Source organism: Pelodiscus sinensis, chromosome 18 (genome assembly GCF_049634645.1).
Source record: "Pelodiscus sinensis isolate JC-2024 chromosome 18, ASM4963464v1, whole genome shotgun sequence".
NCBI lineage: Eukaryota > Metazoa > Chordata > Testudines > Trionychidae > Pelodiscus > Pelodiscus sinensis.
Window position 1 is genome coordinate 3,915,125 of NC_134728.1, and position 20,046 is coordinate 3,935,170.

The 20,046-nt window shown below is 42.8% G+C and overlaps 1 protein-coding gene across 10 annotated transcripts in view; it reads left to right on the top strand.

Annotated features, from left to right (window-relative positions):
* TPD52L2 (TPD52 like 2) overlaps positions 1-19,612 on the top strand; it is a 50,164-nt gene extending 30,552 nt beyond the window's left edge. For 9 of the 10 annotated variants that reach the window (XM_075900982.1, XM_075900983.1, XM_075900986.1 and 6 more), the window contains 2 exons: positions 9,580-9,628; positions 9,938-13,108. In XM_075900982.1, the coding sequence (XP_075757097.1) occupies positions 9,580-9,628; positions 9,938-10,030 (142 nt within the window). In that variant the 3' untranslated portion in view covers positions 10,031-13,108. Of the gene's footprint in view, positions 1-9,579; positions 9,629-9,937; positions 13,109-19,215 lie in introns of those variants that run through there. The other variant, XM_006132471.4, reaches the window with a different exon arrangement.
* The last annotated feature ends 434 nt before the right edge of the window (positions 19,613-20,046 follow it).

Below are 20,046 nucleotides of genomic sequence, written 5' to 3' on the forward strand. Positions count from 1 at the left end.
AACAGGTCACCAAATCCTTGTGGGCCCTCTGTCCCCACCAATGTTGCTTCTGGAGCAGAGGGCAGGAGTGAAGACAATATGGAGGTGCCCTCATGGTACTTCTATAATCTTCCCACGCAGAGAGAAAATCCATTCCTTTTCTGGATGCTGGTGCGTCCCAAAACGGGCTGATCGCATAATCCATGAACCAGCTTCTACCCATTTTAGTCCAGGAACCATGTAGTCCGCAGGTGTGTCCTCCTCAGGCTAGGGGCCATTATGTGCGCCTCAGGTGTCAATTGGTGACACCCAAGAGCCATTATCCGTGCAGTATTGAGCAACTGCCCATCCCAGCAAAGAACATGTAAAATATAAATACAAAGCCCATATTCGTAACTTTGCACACACAGATTGTGCAAGTATGTAAGTAGCTTAGACAGTGTCAGGGTTTGGGGCAAACACACACTAGTGGGTGCAACAATGATCTACCTACACTCATTAAAATCCAATAACATGAGAGCATCAGTTCTCTGCAGTATGAAAGTTAACATTCCTTGCTAATAAGCACAACTATCTAGCATAATGGGGAGTGGATGTTTGGAGAGGGTGGGGTCTAATAGGGGAAGTGACTCAGTCCATGTGTTCATTACTGATGTGGACTAGACCAGTGGCTTTCAAACTTTTGTGTTGATGATGCTTTTCTCACAGCACACTCCTGAACATGACACTCCCATATAAATTAACACTTTTTAAAATATATTTAACACTGTATTATAAAAGGTGGAGGTTGACATTTTGTGACCCCCATGTAATAACCCTGCCAGCCACTTGGGTCATGATCCCCATTTGAGAACCCCAGGGCTAGACCTTGATTCCTTTTCATGTTCAGTGACTACAGAGATCTCTGATATTCATCTATGAGTCCACTAATTTGATGAAAGAGAACAGGAAGAATTTCTTAAAGCTCTAGAATCACTGTAGCTTTCCCCAAATTCTCATATCTTTAGATGCAAAAACTAATATTAAAGTACTGCATAGATTTTTAGACACTTGTGTTAGCTGCTGTACCAGCAAGGCTGCTACTGTCTCACTGTGCAGTGGAAGAGGTAGCTCCTTGGACAGCAGGAGATGGCTTCAATAATTGTGGGTAACACAAAACCAACTATACTTGAGCTGTTTTTCACTCTAGGGCATGGGGAATATATAACCTCATAAATATTTCCAGTGACTTGAAGTTGGTATAACCACTAAAATAATCTAGTAAGGAATTACAGCATTCCCATATATTCATGTGCAATCAATTCAGGATTTCACTAAACGCCATCTAGTGTTGGTTTGGCCTAGTTGTGAGGGCAGGAAGTGTAGCAGTCAGTAAAAGGCCTATGTCCAAGGGACACTAACAAAGTAATCTAGTTTCTTTTTGAAGTCTGTCAACTAAACTATGAGAATGTTGCAATTCACTTTCTTCTGACATTTTTTTCTAGCATTTCATTTGGCTTGGATAGCTAATTTAGTCAGTTTCTAGTTCTTACACTTTTGCGTTCATAGCTTTTCAAAGGGAAAGTTCTAAGTTAAAATAGTCTTCGCTGAACTAAGACAATTCCTAAGCAACTGAATTTGGCAATATCTGTAACTCAGATGTGTCAAAAGGAAGTGTGCAAATCTTGATAAGGTTTAGCCTTCACTTCGGGCTTAAGGCCAGGTAAGAACTAGGATTCAGATTGGTTTAAAAAAATCCTCTAGATTTTAGCTGTACTTTATGAAAAATTATCCTTTTGGCCTTGTATGTGTGCTTATTCTGATCTAGGTACTTATGTCACACCCATCAGTGTATGGTGCCAAACAGGGAAACCAAATCATAAGGGTAGATTTGAGTCAAGGGATCAAATGGAAATAATTCAAAGGCCTTCAGATGAACAATTGGAGTTTTGGATCATCTCTAAATATCATTATTGCCTGTGCTTGAGTATTAGTGGCCTTGATCTGGCAAGGCTGGCTACTAAACACAATCATATTTAGTCCAGAATCTTAATGTAAAATTAGTATCTACTAATTGTAGAGCATAAGCCTTTCCGGGGAGGAAGGAGGAAAAGAGCACAGGATGACTTCAGCCAGTGCTAATAAACTCCATTACATGAACATTAGTCCCAAGGGAGTTAAATTATGTGGGTTGTATAGCTTTAGAGGAAAAAAACCTTTGCAGACAGGTTCAGTGCAAAAGCATTGTGATAATCAAGGTGTCTGCACCAAGAACAGCAGAAACTCACTTACTCCATTCTGTGCCAGAACTGTTTTACATGGGCTGAACTTAATGGAGAGAGAAGATCTGTTTGAAGTTAATTAATGAGTTTACAGAAAAGAGATCCCATAAAATACAGTATTTAACTTTTCTCCAGAGTTGTTTGCAGGGCACCAACTCTTATCCTGGACTCTGTGTACTCTAATACCTAATTTATTAAAATAACTTTTTATAAAGAGCAGACTCTTTAAACATTGGGCAGTTTCTTCATCATAGTTCTCATTCTTCCCAGAGATTCTCCTTTTCCTATGTGGCTGGGAATACCCAGGTGGTAAGCATTTGATGTAATCACTGATCGCATAGTGCTGGATATTCCAAATAGACAGAGTTGCACACAGCATTCGTTCCTGGAATAGCAAATATTAGTGCACCTCTTCAGTAGCACCCAGCTTGTGTGAATTTGGCAGAGAATTAGTCTTGTTTCTAACCTTTCTAGTGTGCATTTGACTCATCTTTCCTAGTAACTGCCTCTGCATTTTTTACAAATCTTTTCTTTCTACTATTTATTTTAAGGCTATGGCAGACTGAAATAGGCACAATGTGGTTCCTTTTGCCAACGTCATAAGTGTATATTAAATGTGGGGTCTAGTCCTTTAGAATGCTATAACCAAACATCGCAGCTGTGACAAAGTGTGTGAATTCTGTCCCCTTTGAGCCCATTCACTTAACTGATTGGAGCATTTGTGCTACCACTAACCTGGCACAACTAAATGACACACATGCTCTTTGTTCGGCAATGTGAACTTGTTAGTTCTAGACTTAACTCTTTAACTTTAAATTTCTTAGAACAGTGGCAGTGTATCCACATCAAAATAGATAGGCTGTACAATATTAATTCATCAAGAAAAAAGTCTAGTAAAAGGTACACTGTAATTGTAATTGAATTGTCTACCTACACCTGTGTCATTAACGTTGTCAAAACACACTATGTTCATGCAATTAAGACTTGGAAGCCAAGGTGGGGAGTCTGTCTACAGCTTCTCTGTCTGTCAGAAATATATAACACAATTTAAAGCATTATTTAATAAATCCACAGCAAATCCTACTGAGTTATGGCCCTATAGTGGAAAACTAATGAAAGTAACCTTTGCTGCTTTCCCATGAAGATTTAATAACTCTTCTTCCAGTCTTCCTCTGTTCTGCGGGTAAACCTGGATTGCTGTTTGTACTTTGCTGCAGTTTTCATAGAAAAAATACAGTCCTAAGACTTTGCTCCAAAAATATCAACTGAATCTCTATTCAAAGTCTTCAATAGCAACATTCCTTCCAAATAGAACTGTAAATTGTTGGTAGCTGTGATGTGATCAGAGATTACAGTGAGCTTGGTTTCTTGCAGTGAATAATTTTCCTCTGAATGTGTGAGATGTTGCTTGCTTTCAATGACTGAATGCTAGTGTAACTCACACACCTTGTGTGGTTCACTGTCCCATGTAGTGATACTTAGGCTGCTTAGAGATAAAGAACAAAGGAACTCTGCAGCCTAAGATGAGAGCCAGCTGGCTTTACAGCTGGAGCTGGAGTGACTCCAATACTAAGCTCCAAAGATCCCAGGTTCAAATCTGCCCCGTTGTGGTTACACTAGCCTTCAATGTTGGTAATTAGAATGTTCATGTGTCTTTTTCTCTGCCCCTTCAGATGAGTACTTTCCTTCTAAAAAAGCAGCCATTTATCTTCCCATCTGCTGGAAGTATTGAGGTAACAGCAGGAGACACTGCAGGCTGTTTATCATCAGCCTTCGTTAGCTGCTAAAAAAAATGCTAGAAATGGTCAATGACAACATAAATATGCAGAATGTTTGGTCACAATTCCTTTGTAAAACATGTTCATATCATGATAGAACCACTCCCTCTCCAGTATATCAATTACTTGCCATACTTTGCTCAAATCTAATAGCTTTATAATTCACCGTGTTCAGTACCTACGCTGTGGTTCTTGAAGATGTCTCTAAGAGACTAATGCTTCAAGTTACCTTGGTACATCTTCCCAGCCCCCTAATCTAGTCCATATGGTGACTAGCTTAATTAATGGGAGTGGGTGTTCTGCAAGTTTTCTGCAGCATTGCTGTTAAAGCTACGAGTGCCTTAACCAGTTTAGCTTTCTTTGTTTCTGCATTCTTCTGTGATGCAGGTCTGATGTATAAGCTTAGGGATTCTTACCTTAAAGTGTTTTACTGTAGTGTATGGTTCTAGTAAATGAAATCTTAGTGGAATGCCCTCTTCCTCATTAGAGAGGATAACTTTCAGAATGTATATTTTCTAATATACATTTCATTTCCATGTTTGAAGGGGTCTATGCCACTGTAGGTACTACTGCAAGCAAATTAATTATTAAATGTTATCTTGAGTTGATGCTGGCTGGCTGCAGAACAGCTTCTGAATGTGTGCAACCTGGAGACATTTTATCAAAGAAGGAAAAGGGCTACAAACAGCACCAGTGGATCTTCAGAAGTTCAGTTTCAGATGCTAAACCAGCTTGAGCCATGCTTGTGGTAATACATACAATGTTGGAAGTGGTACATGAGTTTATGTATATTGTCCAAGTTAATTTTTACAGGAGCGAGTTGCAGAAACTCCCACTTTCAAACATGCAATAGACAATATTCTGGCTCCGGCTCTGGTTCGGGCTCCGTCTATTGAAGAGATGGCCTGAATATATGTTTGGAGTGAAGCCACAAAGCCTGACTAATTGAGTGTTTACACTAAACAAAGCTTCTTGTTCTTCTTGGCAAGCTTTATCTGAAGTATGTAGTAAGACTACTTAGTTTGCTACTGCACCACAGTGCTGCAAAGGTGATGTTCTGGCAGCTATATATTTAAATAAACTAAAATGGAAAAAGAACTGGGAGTAGCAACAGTAAGTTCATTTTACACCATCTCCATGTTCTCTTCCTGCCTTGGACTCTTTTGGCAACATGTAGCCATAGTAGAAGCTGTCACGGGCATAAGTGGGGTAGATTAGTCTTGGCAGGTGGGACTTGGCACCCAAGAATGGGTGGAGGACAGTTTGGGATTGTGGCATAAATGATTGGAGAGGTGAACAGTTCTTGTCATTGTGTGCCCACCAGCCATGTCTATGGACTCAAGAAGAAAACAGTGCCATGGCTTTCATTTGTTTCCTGGAAGGAGTGTTCACAACAGCCAGGCTAGAAACATTTATCTTAAATGAATTAGGGTGTGGCCACTGTAAGGGAAAGAAGTGAGTATTGCACTGTTTGCTAATAGGGATGTTAGTGTATGACATTCGATAGTCCCCGGAGGTGAGGCCGGCAGCCAGTGCACTGCTGGCCTACTTCCGGGGAGCCCCTAGCCACTTTGTGCTGCTGCCTCTGATACTGGCTCCCTGCGCGGACTGGCTCCCGCCTGCCGCCCAGTATTGCTGCCTCTGCTGTAGGAGCAGCAGCAGCCCCATCTGCAGGGGGAACAAGCTCCCCACAAACAGAAGCTGCGTTGGCATCCACGGAGCAGCCTCGGTCCATGGTGAGCCTGAGCCTGCTGCAGACAGAGGCTGCTCCGTGGCAGCCTCTCATGCCCCCTCCCTGCCTCAGAGGCAGCAGGGGGCGGGGGGAACAAGTGGCATTGTGGGAGCAGATACACATGGGGAGCTGGCTCCCCGTGTAGACTGGTTCCCGGCTGCCCCACCTCACACTCTGTGCTGCTGTGGCCTCTCTATTAGAGACAGCAGAGCAGGGATGGAGGGGCGGGCGGCTCCACGGACACCAGCTCCTGCTACTCCCACCATCCCCCACGGCCTCTGATACAGAGGCAGCAAGGGGGGGAGGGTTAATGTATTTGACAGGATTAACCAATAAACCCAGGTTTATCGGTTAATCGTGTAAGCAACTGCACATTGACATCCCTATTTGCTAACCCTAGGTAAAATCCTAGTGTGAACAACATATGGGTTGAAACCTCTTTTTCTAATGGCATGTCTACACTGCCTGCTGGATTGCTGGACAGCGATCGATCCAGTGGAGGTTACTAGATGCAATAAAGCATAGACCTGATAAATCAACCGTCGAGTGCTGTCCCATTGACTCCAGTACTCCACCAGAACAAGGAGCATATGTGGAGTCGATGGGAGAGCGTCAGCCATCAGCTCACCGCAGTGAAGACACCAGAGTAAGTAGATCTAAGTGTCTCAAATTCAGCTACTTTATTCACATGGCTGAAGTTGCATAACTTCGATTGATGGCCTGTGGTGGTGTAGACCAAGCCTAATAAAGACATGGCTCGAGTGTGTGAACCCAGCTTTGCAGCAGGAATTACATTCAGTAGTGCTGGAATGTGGTGTCTAACTTCTTACTGCAGGTAACTGCCATTATTGAGCTTTGTAAAACTTCATAAGATCGTAGGGTAAGAGCTCTGTCTTGGGCAACTTTCTTAATTCCTCTTGAGGCATATTTCATTCTAGATAGGTGGGCTCGCTGTCATGGCATTTGCGTGCAAGACTTAAGGGCAGCTGTGTGGGTCAGTCAGTTAGACATTGGGGGCTCAACTAACATTTCACCTTTCTCTCCTGCTGCTGCTGCTGCTGGGTGCTTCCAGGGCTCATCCCTTTTCGCATTCCTTTAGGTAAGACACTTGGCAAGGATGCTAACAGAGGAGATTTACTTTTTTATGCTACTCTGGTCAGGGAACACTGCAGAGCTGACTATTTAGAGCCTATCTGCACTGCTAATACAGATTACTTAAGGAACTTTGTTGCAACAGGTGCCTCTTGTCTAGCTTAACAATGTGACTGCAATTTAGTAGGGAGGGTTGAGTTTTAATCGCAGTGCTATAATTGATTCCCTAGCTTGGTCATATTTGTATTGTAAATGGGGCTGTAGACAACAGCTTCTTTAGTAAGAGGCTGACAGTTCAGTGGTTGGCTGACTGCTCAGAATGGTTCCATACTCATGCTCTCTGCATGCTTCTTTCGCCTCTCCTTGTTACTAAATTCTGGGAATATTCTGCCTCTTACTTTTACCAGGGTTTAATTTTAACTTGGTACAAGAAAGCAAGTCATGGACCTTATCAGCTCATTTTGTGGTGCCAATGCATCACTTCTTCTCTCTGAAATAAAAATAATCTAGTCCTTGATTTTGGGACAGATGCTTTGTCTTGATACTCTTGGACCTAATATGGTGCTTAAAAAGCTTTTTCTAAATTAAGCTACTTTCTGTGGGAGGTTTGGCTCCTTGTACTGACAGAAGCAAATCTGTCAGTAGTTGAAGCACAAAGCCTCTAAACAGCATTCATGCTGTCCATATCTTCCTTTCTTCTGGTAAATATTCAGGCTAACTATCCTATGATTATTCTCGATTGGGCTGCACAGTGTATCGATGGGTGAGGGAAGAATAGGATTTTGTGGCTTACTTCTATTGCCTCAGCTATTTGCAGCAGCCTTAAGGTTGTTGGGTACAGTAAGTGTTTGGGAATTATGCAAGACCTAACCACACACGGGTGCTGCCAGTGTCTGTTTTGAATTGTCTAACTCTTCCTTCTCCATTTTTAATGCTTCCAAGTAGCAGTTATTCCATTCGCCATTCGATAAGTATGCCGGCTATGAGGTAATGTAGCAAACGTCTCTGTAAAAGTGGGATGGGTGGGAGATGTAGTTAATTCCAACCCACTTCTAGGGACTTTACATTCAGCTTCCATTTTGTGTATTGTGTATCTGTTTCCTTCAGTTGACCGCTGATGTGCATTGGGGAGTAATTTCTCCTGCAGGAACACTAGTTCAGGGCTTTGAAGCCTGCTGCATAGGTTTGCAAGTTTGTTAGGCTGTCTTCTAATGACGACTCAAGCGAAGTGTTGTAACCCTGCCAAAACTCAGATTGTAATTGTGTGGCTCTCAAGGGTCCCTAAAGAGAATTCAGATACTTTTTGTAAGAATTGTATTACAATTGTAACGAGTAGTATAGATGACCTCCTGCTGTATCCCTGGTTTACAAGCTAATGGTCCATCAGGTCCTGACTGTTTCCTTCTGGGGGGATTCTGTGCCAAAAAAGCTCAAAATTCTGCATATTTTATTTGGCAAATAATGCAATATTATCTTATCAGATTCAGTTTTTTTGGTAATTTATTTAAAGCACAATACAAAAATCATGTGTTTAGGAAATGCTCAATAGTTAAAGTTAAGTTACAAACTCTTGGTAACCTACTGCCCTGCATTCCAGTTACAATGCTGCATTTTCATTTAAATCACTAAACAGTGCAAAAAAAAGTGTCTTTTTAAATTTCTCAGACTTTCACACATGAAAGTTGTACAGTTTTGCTTATCATTGACCTGGACCTAGCTAGGTACTTTAGGAAGTGCTTGGTTCTGATTGTGCTAACATTTTATTGACTGCTTGATAAATGTTTTCTTTTCCCTCGAGTCTTTTTTCATGAATAAGTAAAATAAAACTTGAGCTATAATCTCACCCAATTGTGCCACTTTGGCACAGGACAAAAGTGAGATAGCACATGGATTTTCCTAGTTGAGGATTCCCTTACTGTCATTTATAATGCTCCTTTGCATCACACTGACAATGTAGGAGCTTTATAACTTTTACAGGTTTTATGCTCCTGGGGGAATTGACAGAGAATAGAAACAGTCATAATGTTACTAAACAGGCAGGCAGCTATATATCTGCCTTGGGACAATAGCCTGCCTTGTGCATAATAAAAAGTCCTACCCTTCCATGCCAGCAAGTTGCAGTAGCAAACAAGAGGCTGTCAGTCAGTCAGTCTCTCTCACTTGCTGGCATGCATGTACACCCCTCTTGCTCCACCCTGTGATCACTCCCCCTTCCCTCCCAAGCCCTTATTTCCATTGCTGAGGCTGTTCCAGGGGGAAGAGATGCATGTTCACCTGCAGCCTTCCCTCCTCCCCCCTCCTGTGCAGGGATTACAAATACGTGGGCCGTAAGGGGCACAGAAATCTGTCAGGAGTAACGTTGCCTTAGAACAATGTCTTTCCTGTATAGTAAAATCACAGTAGTGTAGGGCTTGGAAGAGATCTTGAGAGGTTACCGTCCCTCCCGCTGTGCTAAGACAGGACCAGGTATTGCTGAACGGTGTGGTATAAATAGCAGCCTTCCATGCTGTATGGCACCTGTCTAATATGCAGTCAGATGTGGAATCCCAACTTGCAGGGAGAGATGGTGAGCTGAGTGATAACTGACTTGGGTGCAGTGTGGGTGGTGGTGCTGCTCTTGCATTTTGAATGGCTAAGGAACTTTCACAGGCTTGATAATCTCCACCTGTTCAAACTAAAAACCGGTTGTTCTAGCAGCTTACCTTTATGATTTTTATCTTGCCTTTTTTCCTTCCAGGAACTCTGCAACCTTCAAGTCATTTGAAGACCGAGTTGGGACCATAAAGGTAACACCCTCTTGTTGTTAAATTCCTAATTATATGCATGTTAAACAAATTTCCATGCAAGAGAGTCTGTGAAACTCGCTTGAAACTGTCTAAGGTGCTTACAGAGAGCCTTAGGGGTAAATAGCACTTCAGAATCCCTGTTCTTGGTGTGTAGTCTCTAAAGACTAATAACTGGTAATAGCCTGGGCAGAGGGAAAATAACTTTACTTTGTCAGTATACCCTTTGGAGAAATAGTAACTGTTTGCACTAAGGATGCAAGATCAGTGTTGTTCTCTTATCACCTTTAACGACTTATCTTCCTTTTGCAGTCCAAAGTGGTGGGCAGCAGGGAGAACAGCACTGACCTCCAGTCCCCGGCAGGCTCTGGTGACAACCCCCCCCAGGACAACGCTCCTTTCTAACCCCACGGTGTAGCTTTTTGCACGGCTGTGCACAACTGCTGGAGCCCCCCTAGTTCTTCACAACAGTAACAGCGTGCAAAGGAAGGGGGGCAGTTCCCATTCTGAAGAGAAGTCTCCATACATCCACACATAGACATTGCTGCTGGAGTCAAGTAAAATAAAAACAACATTTTGTACACAAATATTTTACACTAAAGTTTGTAGATGAAATGTATCACTGTGCTGTCCTTTTGGGAGAGCAGGCAAAAAGGAGTTTACTCAGCCTTTTTGGGTGCCAAAAGTATGCATTTCTCACTCAGTGATAAGCTGTTTGAGTAGGCAAGATTTTTTTTTTTCTTTAGGCAGGGTGGGAAGACCTATTATGGAAGAAGCCTGGGAAATACCAATCTTCAGTTTTCAGCAACTACCCTCTGTTCTTAATTATTTACGAAGAGAAGTAGTTGGTCATCTCTTCCCAGTCTCCCATCATTGCTCTCTTCCACTACCACAGAAGTGCAGAGCCAAAGAGGCGTTGAAAACCTCTCATTAATATGGGAATGGGGTAAACAGTCAATTTTTTTCTGGGCTCCCAAAAAGGAAACTATAGCAGCTGCCTAGTTGTTACACTAATGCTCTAGCTTTAAGAGAACTAAAATCTTTATTTTTTAATGCAATGAACTTCAAAAATAAAAGCTACATGAGAGCTTTAGCATCATATAGGGAAGTTGATACCTTGGATTCTGAAGCTGAATTGCAAGCCTTACATCACCTCTGCTTTACTTGTTTATAATCTTTTTATATAGAAAGAAATGTGAGGGTTACAAATCTGGGATTGACGCACCGGAGTTTTGCATCATACAATAGTAGCAGCATGCCTGTGTGCCAGTTGTTGTTTCATTTCAATGGTGCACTCTGTTGCCTGTGTATAAAACTTGCTTCTCTGTTCTTGGGTGTATGCCTTTGTCCTTTAAGGAAGAAGTTCTGAAGGCAGCTAGCAGCGTGGCCAGGATAGAAAAGAACAAAACTGTGTGTCAAGCAATGTGGGCACTGTACTGGAGAATCTTGTCTCTACACTGCCACTGTGCAGGTGGTTCAGTTTGGAGGGTCCTAAATCTACATTCTCCTGGCTAATATCTCCACCCTTAAATCTTTGTTTACAGTACTTGCAGAGAATCCTGGAGTCTAAATTATTCCTCAAGTGTCTGGATGTTATGCTAGTCTCCTGTCCAACCCTATCACTCAGGGGCCATAGAATGAAAGGTTACCCTATGGTGGCCCGATCTTATTCTAGGCAAAGGTGCCTCCACATAAAAACCTAGAGTGAGCAATTCTGTGCCTTAGAGGCTAAGTGGGACTTACTCAGGTCTTCAGGTTTCCTCACATGCATATCAAAATAGTTTCTGTAGTTTGAGTCCCTCGGGGTGGCAATTTTTTTGCCCTTCTCTAGAGAAGCAAGTTTTGACATTTGAATCTGCTGATCATAAACCTCAATGCCCACTCTTGTTCCCCCATTTTTCAGGTATGTGTGTGGGGGGTGAATATAATGAAAAGTTAGAAGGAAGATGTAGGATATAGGTGGAGTGTAGAGTGTCACTTACCAAGTTTTGTTTGTGGCTGAAATTCCCCTCAGTAAAGGGAAAACAGTGTCAGTTAAATGGGGGACTGCTGGCGCTTAGATATTGAACTGTTTCTCTCTGCAGGTGAATATTGGGGAAATTTGTCAATAAAGCTTTCCTTTGGGAAACAAATTGAAGTTTTGGTCCTGCATTTATACTTCAATAACTTAGAGATTTGAATGAGTAAGTGCAAAGACTATGGCAAGGGCAATAGTAATTATGGAAGGGAGATCTCAGCTGGTGACTTCTATGTAATGTTTGTCATTCTGTCCACTGGGAACTGCTGTATGTGCTATATATACTTCAGCTGATAAACTGGCACCTCTTATCTTACACTTCACTACAGCAGCAACTAGCGAGCATCAGTTGACACGCACAGTATGTTTCCATGAACTTTTTACACAACTAATTGAAGGAGGGGATAGGGGAAATTGCATGCAGTTTAAAATTAGGGGAGCTGGCCCCTGTCAAGTGGAGAGACTGGAACCAAAAGGACCTTGATATGTAGGAGTTGTTAATCGACTATGCTATTACATTCCTATTGCATAATGCAATTAACTGATTCACCGATAAGCATTTCCTCCACCCCCTACTTGCCAGTACATTTTTTTAGAAGGCTGGCCAGCAGTCCAGTCCTGGCTTGAAAGCGGTTTGGGACCTACCCCTGCTGCGGCTCTGCATTTAAAGTGTATTAGGAGCCAGGTGGGCAGGCAGCCCGGCTCACTTCCAGCTCACACCAGGTCCGGGAGTTCCGACCCCCCTACACAGGGGCTGCTGCCACCACACACTGTTGCCTCCTTATCAGAGGTAGCAGCACAGGGCGACCGGCAACTAGTCCGTGGGGTGTGGGGGAGCTGGTTTTTAAACTGGCTTCCCTCGTGGACCAGCTCCCGCCTGGCATCCTAAACTGCTGCATCTGATAGAGGCAGCAACATGGAGTGGTAGGGGTCTCCTCAGGAGTGAGGCTGGAGCACACTGGCCTACAGAATAGTCGACTGATGAGAATTCTTGAGGTTAGTCAACTATTCAGTTAACTGATATTTAACATCCATATTATGCAATGAATGAGCTGGAATGAGTGGACTTCATGGTATCATCAGAGGCAGAGCAGAACATACTTTCTGGTACAACTCCTTTGGGAAGCCTTGAGCCTAGTTTTAGGAAGGGAAAAGGTGCAGGATCATTGAAGGATGCTCATGTCCCATTAAAAAGAACATATATAAAAAAAAGATCAATGCCAGTCTACCTTTTTCAACTAGTGTACTCCTTTCAGCACTAAGTTCTTGCATACCCACCTGTTTCACCTCACTTGAAAAGTACTTGTTTTTAAAAAGCCTGTATAAAAGTACAGACATGTCATAGCACATTTACTGAAATATTGCTTTCTCGTTTTATCCTAGAATTATAAAATCGATTGGAATGTAACTATTTGCATTTCAGTATATATGACAGTATAAAGACATTGTATGACATTTTAAATGTGTACTGACTTTGCTAGTGCTTCTTATGTAGCTGGTTGTAAAACAAGGCAAACTCTGAGATGAGTTGATTTATCCCCTGGAAGACCTCTGCATACCCTTGGCTGACAGCCACAGCTATATGTGATGCTGGCAACTGGTTAAACAACCGTAGGCCAAAAAATGACTCTCGGGGAATGAGCCCCTGACTAGTTCTTCAGAAATGTCAGATCACCCTCATCCCCTCAGATACTGTTTTCATTTATATTTGGCCATTTCTTCATTCCCTGTGGGCAGGGCTGTCCTGGCCACACAGGCAAACTAGGTGGGTTGCCTTAGGTTCTAGGCTTTAAGACAAGCCAAATTAGACAAGTGATTTTTTTTCTTTTTTTTTTTTTTTTAAATATTAATACTAGAAGATTTACCTGGCGTTGCTTGGGCTGGTATTGTTGGGAGGTACAGGAGTTGGGGCAGGGGATTGGGAGGCATGTTGGGGACTTAGGGCAGGGCCTGTGCTGCCTAGCCAGCAGCTGCTTCCTGGGACCAATTTAATGTAACATAAATAGAATTGTTCTCTATTTCGATAACTTAGTTGAAACAGGTGTATAACATTTTTCAGAAAATTAACACCATGACAGATAAAAAGAAAACTGGAGCTCGGTATGAATGAGGTGGGGGGACATACCAAAGTCATAGTTCGCCTGCAGTGCCAAAATCCCTTGGGCCAGCCCTGCCTTTGGGAATAATTTAGAACAGGGGATGGCTTTTTTAAAAAAACCTTCTCTTCCTGGTCTCACCGCTGAAATGAGCTGGAGTTTCCAAACATAATCTCCTGCACATCCAACTGCCTAAAAACCCCCCATTTCAATTCTTAAACAGCTAGGTCTTCAATGAAAGCATGACATGTAAGTGGGCTTCTAAGGCTATGGAACTGCCATTGCACAAGAAGTGTCAGTTCTTGCCACTGATTCATCATTGCTGTCCCTATCATTGATCTGCTTGAATTGGGGATTTCTCACGTACAACATTCTGCTAAAAATGTATGTTAAAGATTAATAGAACTTGATTTTAAGCTTCCTTCCAATAACTCCTTCTCCACTTTATTTTGGGCTTCTGTTAGGGTAGATATTTGACCTTTGGCGGCAGCAGCAGCAACAATTCTGGAAGGTCTTCAAGCCTGAGAAACTTGGAATATAGAAAAGCCGCGGCTGAAACACTGGCTTAAATTTTTAACATGATAATCTTGGAAACTAGCTTCTTGGGAGCCATGTTGACAGTTATGTATGACTGTAGCGGTGCAAGGAAAGGAGAAATTCTGAGTATGGGGTTAGTTTGGGGCTCCTTTTGGATAAGGATGAATGTGGAGCAGACATGTTTCAGGGAAAGACAGCAGAGCTCTGTGTCCTCGTAAGGAAATATTTTCCCCTTTCAGAGGGCTGCCATGGAGACTTCTGTTTGCTGGCCACAGAAGCTGTTTGCTTGTTTATTTGTGCTGTCTGATTTCCAAACATGAGGCCATGTCCTATCATTAATGCAGACATGCAACACCTGGTATTGTGATTGAGAGCAAGAGTCATGGGCATAATATTGTTGAAAGCACCAGATGCTAAAGCATTTTTGAGGTGTAGAAAAGGTGCGTGGGTGGAGGGAAATCCAGAGCACCAGCTCAGTTTTCAGTTTATTTAAGCTGGGACATAACCAGCTACACATAGGTGAAAGAGTAAGGGTATGTCTACACTTCCCATTAACAAGTTTTATCAAGGTGCTTAAACCTCCCCTCCCTCCCAGGAATGACAAAGTTTTGCTCGGGCAAGTGCAAGTGTGAATGGGGTTAGAGAGGGCACAACAAAGTCATAGTTCATCTAGAGTGCCAAAAACTCTTGGCTGGCCCTGCCTTTGAGAACACTTTACGATAGGGGATGGCTTTTTTTTTAAAAAAACCCTTCTTTTCCTGTTCTCACCCCTGAAATGAGCGAGAGTTACCCAAACAACCTACTGAACACCCAACTGCCTAAGAAACCTTTTCACCTGCTTTGTCGGCAGGAGCGCTCTCCTCCCCAGAAAGTGAAACCTGCTCGTTGGAGGGTGGAAGTATTTTGTTGGCAAAAGTGCCAACAAACAGAATTTACGTACGCTGACTTTTGTTGCTAAAAGCTGCAAAGTGTAGACATCCCCTAAGGAAATCAGCCCTCTGAGTTGTCAGATATGGATATGAATTGCTCAGGGTGGAATTAACATGCTGGATTTTGGATTTCATCCTCTCTCTCTGTTACTACAGTTTGTATTTGATCTTGTGGCCTGTTGCTACATGATGCAGTGCACCGCCTTTCTCCCAGGGCTAAGCACAACTTTTCCCACTGATTTTTTTAGGTCTTTTTGAATTGGTAATTTGAGAATCTCATGCACTTCCTTGCATTCTGGATGCTACAGTAGAAAGAGCCTCTTTGTTGCAGTGAGGGCACGGTCTTACTCCTCTCTCTTCACCTGATCCCATTAGAGGAGGGCGACTGCTCTCCTCAGTGAACAGGACTTGGTCTATTGTCTCAAGTTCTCCCTGTTACCACCTAGCCATGAGCTATCAAAATACCTTTCTCATCCAAGGCCAGACAGGGAATGTGTCAGTCCCTGGTACATCTCCTTGCTGGCTGAGCAATAAGGCAAGAATGTTTGCTTGTCTGAAGCTGTTCACTCAAGAATTACAGTTGAAGATATTTTATGTCAGGGCACGTCTACGCAACAGGGCAAAAGTCGAATTAAGCTAGCAACTTGAGCTGCGTCAATTGTGTAGCAGAAGTCGTAATAGCTTAATTCATCTTATGGCGCTGTCTACACAGCAGGAAGCCGAAGGAAGAACATTCTTCCTTCGACTTCCCTTACTCCTTGTGAAATGAGGGATACAGGAGTCGGAGTAAGAAGTCTTCCAGCTTGCCATTATTTCGAAATAAAGGCTTGCTGTGTCGACATGCTTTTTGTTATTTTGGAATAACATCAGTTATTCCTAAATAACATTGCTGTGTAGATACGCCCCGAGTGTGAGGGCAAGGTTGCAAGCGGAGTCCAAATCCCCAGAGACAGTTGCTGCAGTTGCTGTCACGGATGGGAGAAGAGATTTGCGTTTGCACAATACCTCCATCAAAGGATCTAAAAGTGCTTTACAAACACTGATAAACCATCTGACTACATCTGTGTCATTTGAAAACTGTTGTCCTTTTGCAGAAGAGGAAATAGGACTGAAGGGCTACATTTAAAGGTAATTCCCTTTAGATTTCAATATGAGACTCCCATATGAGTTATGCACTTAATTCCCTTTAAAGCTCTAGCTCCGAGAGGGTAAGTGTTCTTCTCGAAGTCACACACATAGGTCTTGTTACCATTACAGGACTACCTGCATCTTGCCCTCTTTCTGGTCTGCATGCAGCCCTCTCAGTCAATTGGCAGGCCTCTTGTCTAACTTCCACGGAGTGGAAATCTGCAATTCTGCTTCCAGAGCAGGCCCTCAGCTACCACACCCAGTGCGCTAACTTTGTTTTCCTAGTAGGTCTGACTGGGTGTGGTATCTGTAGTTCTTCCTTGTGCCAGTTTGTAACCAAAGGCATTGATGCAGTGACAAAATAAAAGTCTCAGAGGCTCAACAGTGTTAGTCTGTAACTGTAAAAACAACACTCAGTCCTGTGGCACATTAGAGACTGACTAAAGTATTTGGTCAGGAGCTTTTGTGGGTAAAACCCAATTCATCAGATGAAATCATCTGATGAATTGGGTTTTATCCATGAAAACTCCTGACCAAATACTTTAGTTAGTCTCTTAAGGTGCCACAGGACTGAGTATTGTTTTTACAGGAACAAAATAGACTTCTTAAAACCCAAATACTGTTTTAATATGAGGAACAAAGCATGTAAAGAAAGATTTTTGAACACAACCTGCATGAGTCAATTGTACCCTCTTCTCTTCCTCCCCCCCCCCCCCCCATGGCAGCCAAAATAATCCCTGCCCCTGCTAGGACCTTTGTCTCACATGACTGATGGCTCTATTCTCTTAATCCCAGCAGAGTGATTTCCTAGGCGTTCACCCGAGTCACCCAAACTGGTTCTGTAAATTGGTTGGTACGGGCCAGTAGAATCTTCCAAGCTAGTAGTTCAGGCTTTGTCTCTTAACCTGTTTTCTGAGGAGTGGCTTATATTGAGCCATTGTTCCCTTCTGCCTTCCCTGACAACTCCTTTATTAATCAATCAATGTATATATACAGAAAATATCTCCAAAACCAGGTCACCAGGCGGTGTTCATAAATTATTAAAAGAAGGTTGCCGGCAGAATGTGGAACGTAACCTCATTCCCTTTTCTCTGGCTTTTTTTTTTTTTTTTAAACATGGTTGTTTCTTGTTGCTCTGAATTTATAAGTGCTTCTATTCAATGGTCTGCATTTTAACTGCGGGTGGAGTTTTATTCCCAGCTGTGCTTGCCCAAGATTCTGGGGCTAATTTTTACCCGGTTGGATACCTTTTAGTTAATACTGATGTTTCTCCCATACTCAAGCTGATGACTGCATGGCAGTGACACTGCATCTTGGACCCTCTCCCACCACTCAGAAGGCTCCTTTTCTGACCCCACAGTTGCTGTATTTCTTTTCATGGTTGTAAGGAAGATATTCATGGTGCAAACCTCTGGGACTCCATCTAATGTGTAATCTTTCTTAAGCACCTACCACTTGGATATTAAGACAGTGATATCTATTTACTCTGTGCCCTGGACAGGTGTTTTGATCTTGGGTCTCCCTCAGTGCAGCTAGAAAAGTGGGCAAGATTACAGTTGTTGGATGGAAAATGGAGCTAAACTATCTGCCTGAGAGGATCTGCTGCTCACATATAAAGGTGTATCAGAGATTCACCTCATCCTGGAGAATTTGATACTTCATTAAAAAACAAACAAACCCAACCCTTGGGGTGACTGAAGTCAGCTTTTGTAGAGAAGTAACTCAGGCACGCAAGGCTTGGCCACTTTCCTGTGCCAGTCTGAAAATTCACAGTGTTGAAAAGCAGTTCTTTCTCAGCAACAGGAGTTACAACACGCATCCACCAAGGGCCACAGAGATGGGAAATGAACAAGCGAACAATCAAAGCAGGGAGTGGCTGGATTTCAAATGGGTGGTTTGTAACTTTAATTTTCAATAATCCATCCCTGTCAGTGAAAATATTTTAATTGAAATACAAGGGCATTAATAATTTATATATAAAAAAAAGCCATCAACTATGGCAGCGGTCCCAAAGGACCAAAACACAGATGAAGAAATCTGATTTTTCTCCTTTTAATGTCCAAGTGGGAAAGCTTTCTGCAGTTATTGTAGATCCGGAGAGGGAGAGGGGGAAGGAGAAGGACTGTTTTTGGGTCGGGGGCCAGGGCCACTGACCCACAGAAAAAAATCATTGGGGGACCACACACAAGTGAGAAGCAAAAACAAAAAACCCACCCCTCACTGTCACGGCCCCTGACTGAGAAGAAGAGAAGCTTACAGCCTAGGCTGTCCCAGGCTAGTAGAGTGTGTTCTCCAGCACCATGAGGGGATGACAGAGGGGCCGGAGCACCAGAGCGGGCTGCCCTAAGCTTTGGTAGCCAAATTCAGCTCCTAGGCCTTAGGCTCCCCACCCCGTTGTAGGTAAAATGTGTCTCGGGTTAGCCATTACCCTCTGTTTCTTCAGTTTTGAAGGATTAGAGAGAAGCATAAAACTGACATTATTCTTAAAGAACATAGTCCGTGTCTAAACTACAAACCTTTATTTCGAAATAATGGCGAGCTGGAGGACTTCTTACTCCAACTCCCGTAACCTTCATTTTACGAGGAGTAAGGGAAGTGGAAAGAAGAGTGTTCTTCCTTCGACTTCAGTGTCAAAGGCTGAATTAAGCTGTTTCAACTTAAACTACTCAATTGACGTTGCTGAAGTGTTGTAGCTTATTGTGGTTTCAGCCCTGCTGTGTAGACATGGCCTTAGAGAGTAAGCAGTTTGGAGTGGGGATCATACCCTGAATTGTTTGCACAGGCTTTGTTCCCTCTAATGCATTGGGGACCTGATTCTGTTGAAGTCTGGGTGCTATAGGAACATAAATATTATTGAATAATAATGAATTATCTTCCATTTAGGAGCAGCCCACAGCTGGAGATAGGATGGACCGTGGATCTGTCTCAGCATGTAATCAATTCAAGGAATACTAATGAGCATGTTTATCTCTCTCTTCACTTGCTTGGAGCTTTATGAGGTCACAGCGTAGCTCAATTCTGCTTGGTGATTTTTCAGAGTGGGCACTTGTCTACCGAGGTAATGAATGGCACTACTGCAGCATTACAGCATTCAGCCTGATTATTTGATTAGTGAATGCATTATAATTTATTTCTTAAAAATGTAGCTCAGGGTGGTTAAACAAGGTGGTTAAATGTCTGTCAGAATGGTGAAGCTGTACTAATGCATATTACTGCAAGAAGTGATCTCGTCCAGACCCTTGTATGGAAGCAGCAGCAAATAAATGTATGCCATTCTTGACAGTTTGTTCAACCAGTTCTTAAAAATCACTGATAACAGGGATGCTATGAGCTCCCTTGGAAATTTATTCCAGAGCATGACAATCCTTATAGGTATGGGCTACGTCTACACTGACAGCGTCTTGCGCAAGAACTCTTTTGCCGAAGAGTTCTTGTGCAAAAACTCTTCCAGAAGAGAGCGTCTACACTGGCATGTGCTTTTGCGCAAGAGCATCCATGCCAGTGTAGACGCTGTCTTGCGCAAGAAAGCTCTGATGGCCATTTTAACCATAGGGTTTTCTTGCACAAGAAATTCATGTTACCTGTCTACACTGGCCTCTTGCGCAAGAACAGTTGCACAAGAGGGCTTCTTTCTGAGCGGGAGCATCATAGTTCTTGGGCAAGAAGCCCTGATTTTATACAGTAGAACGTTAGTTTACTTGCGCAAGAACACAC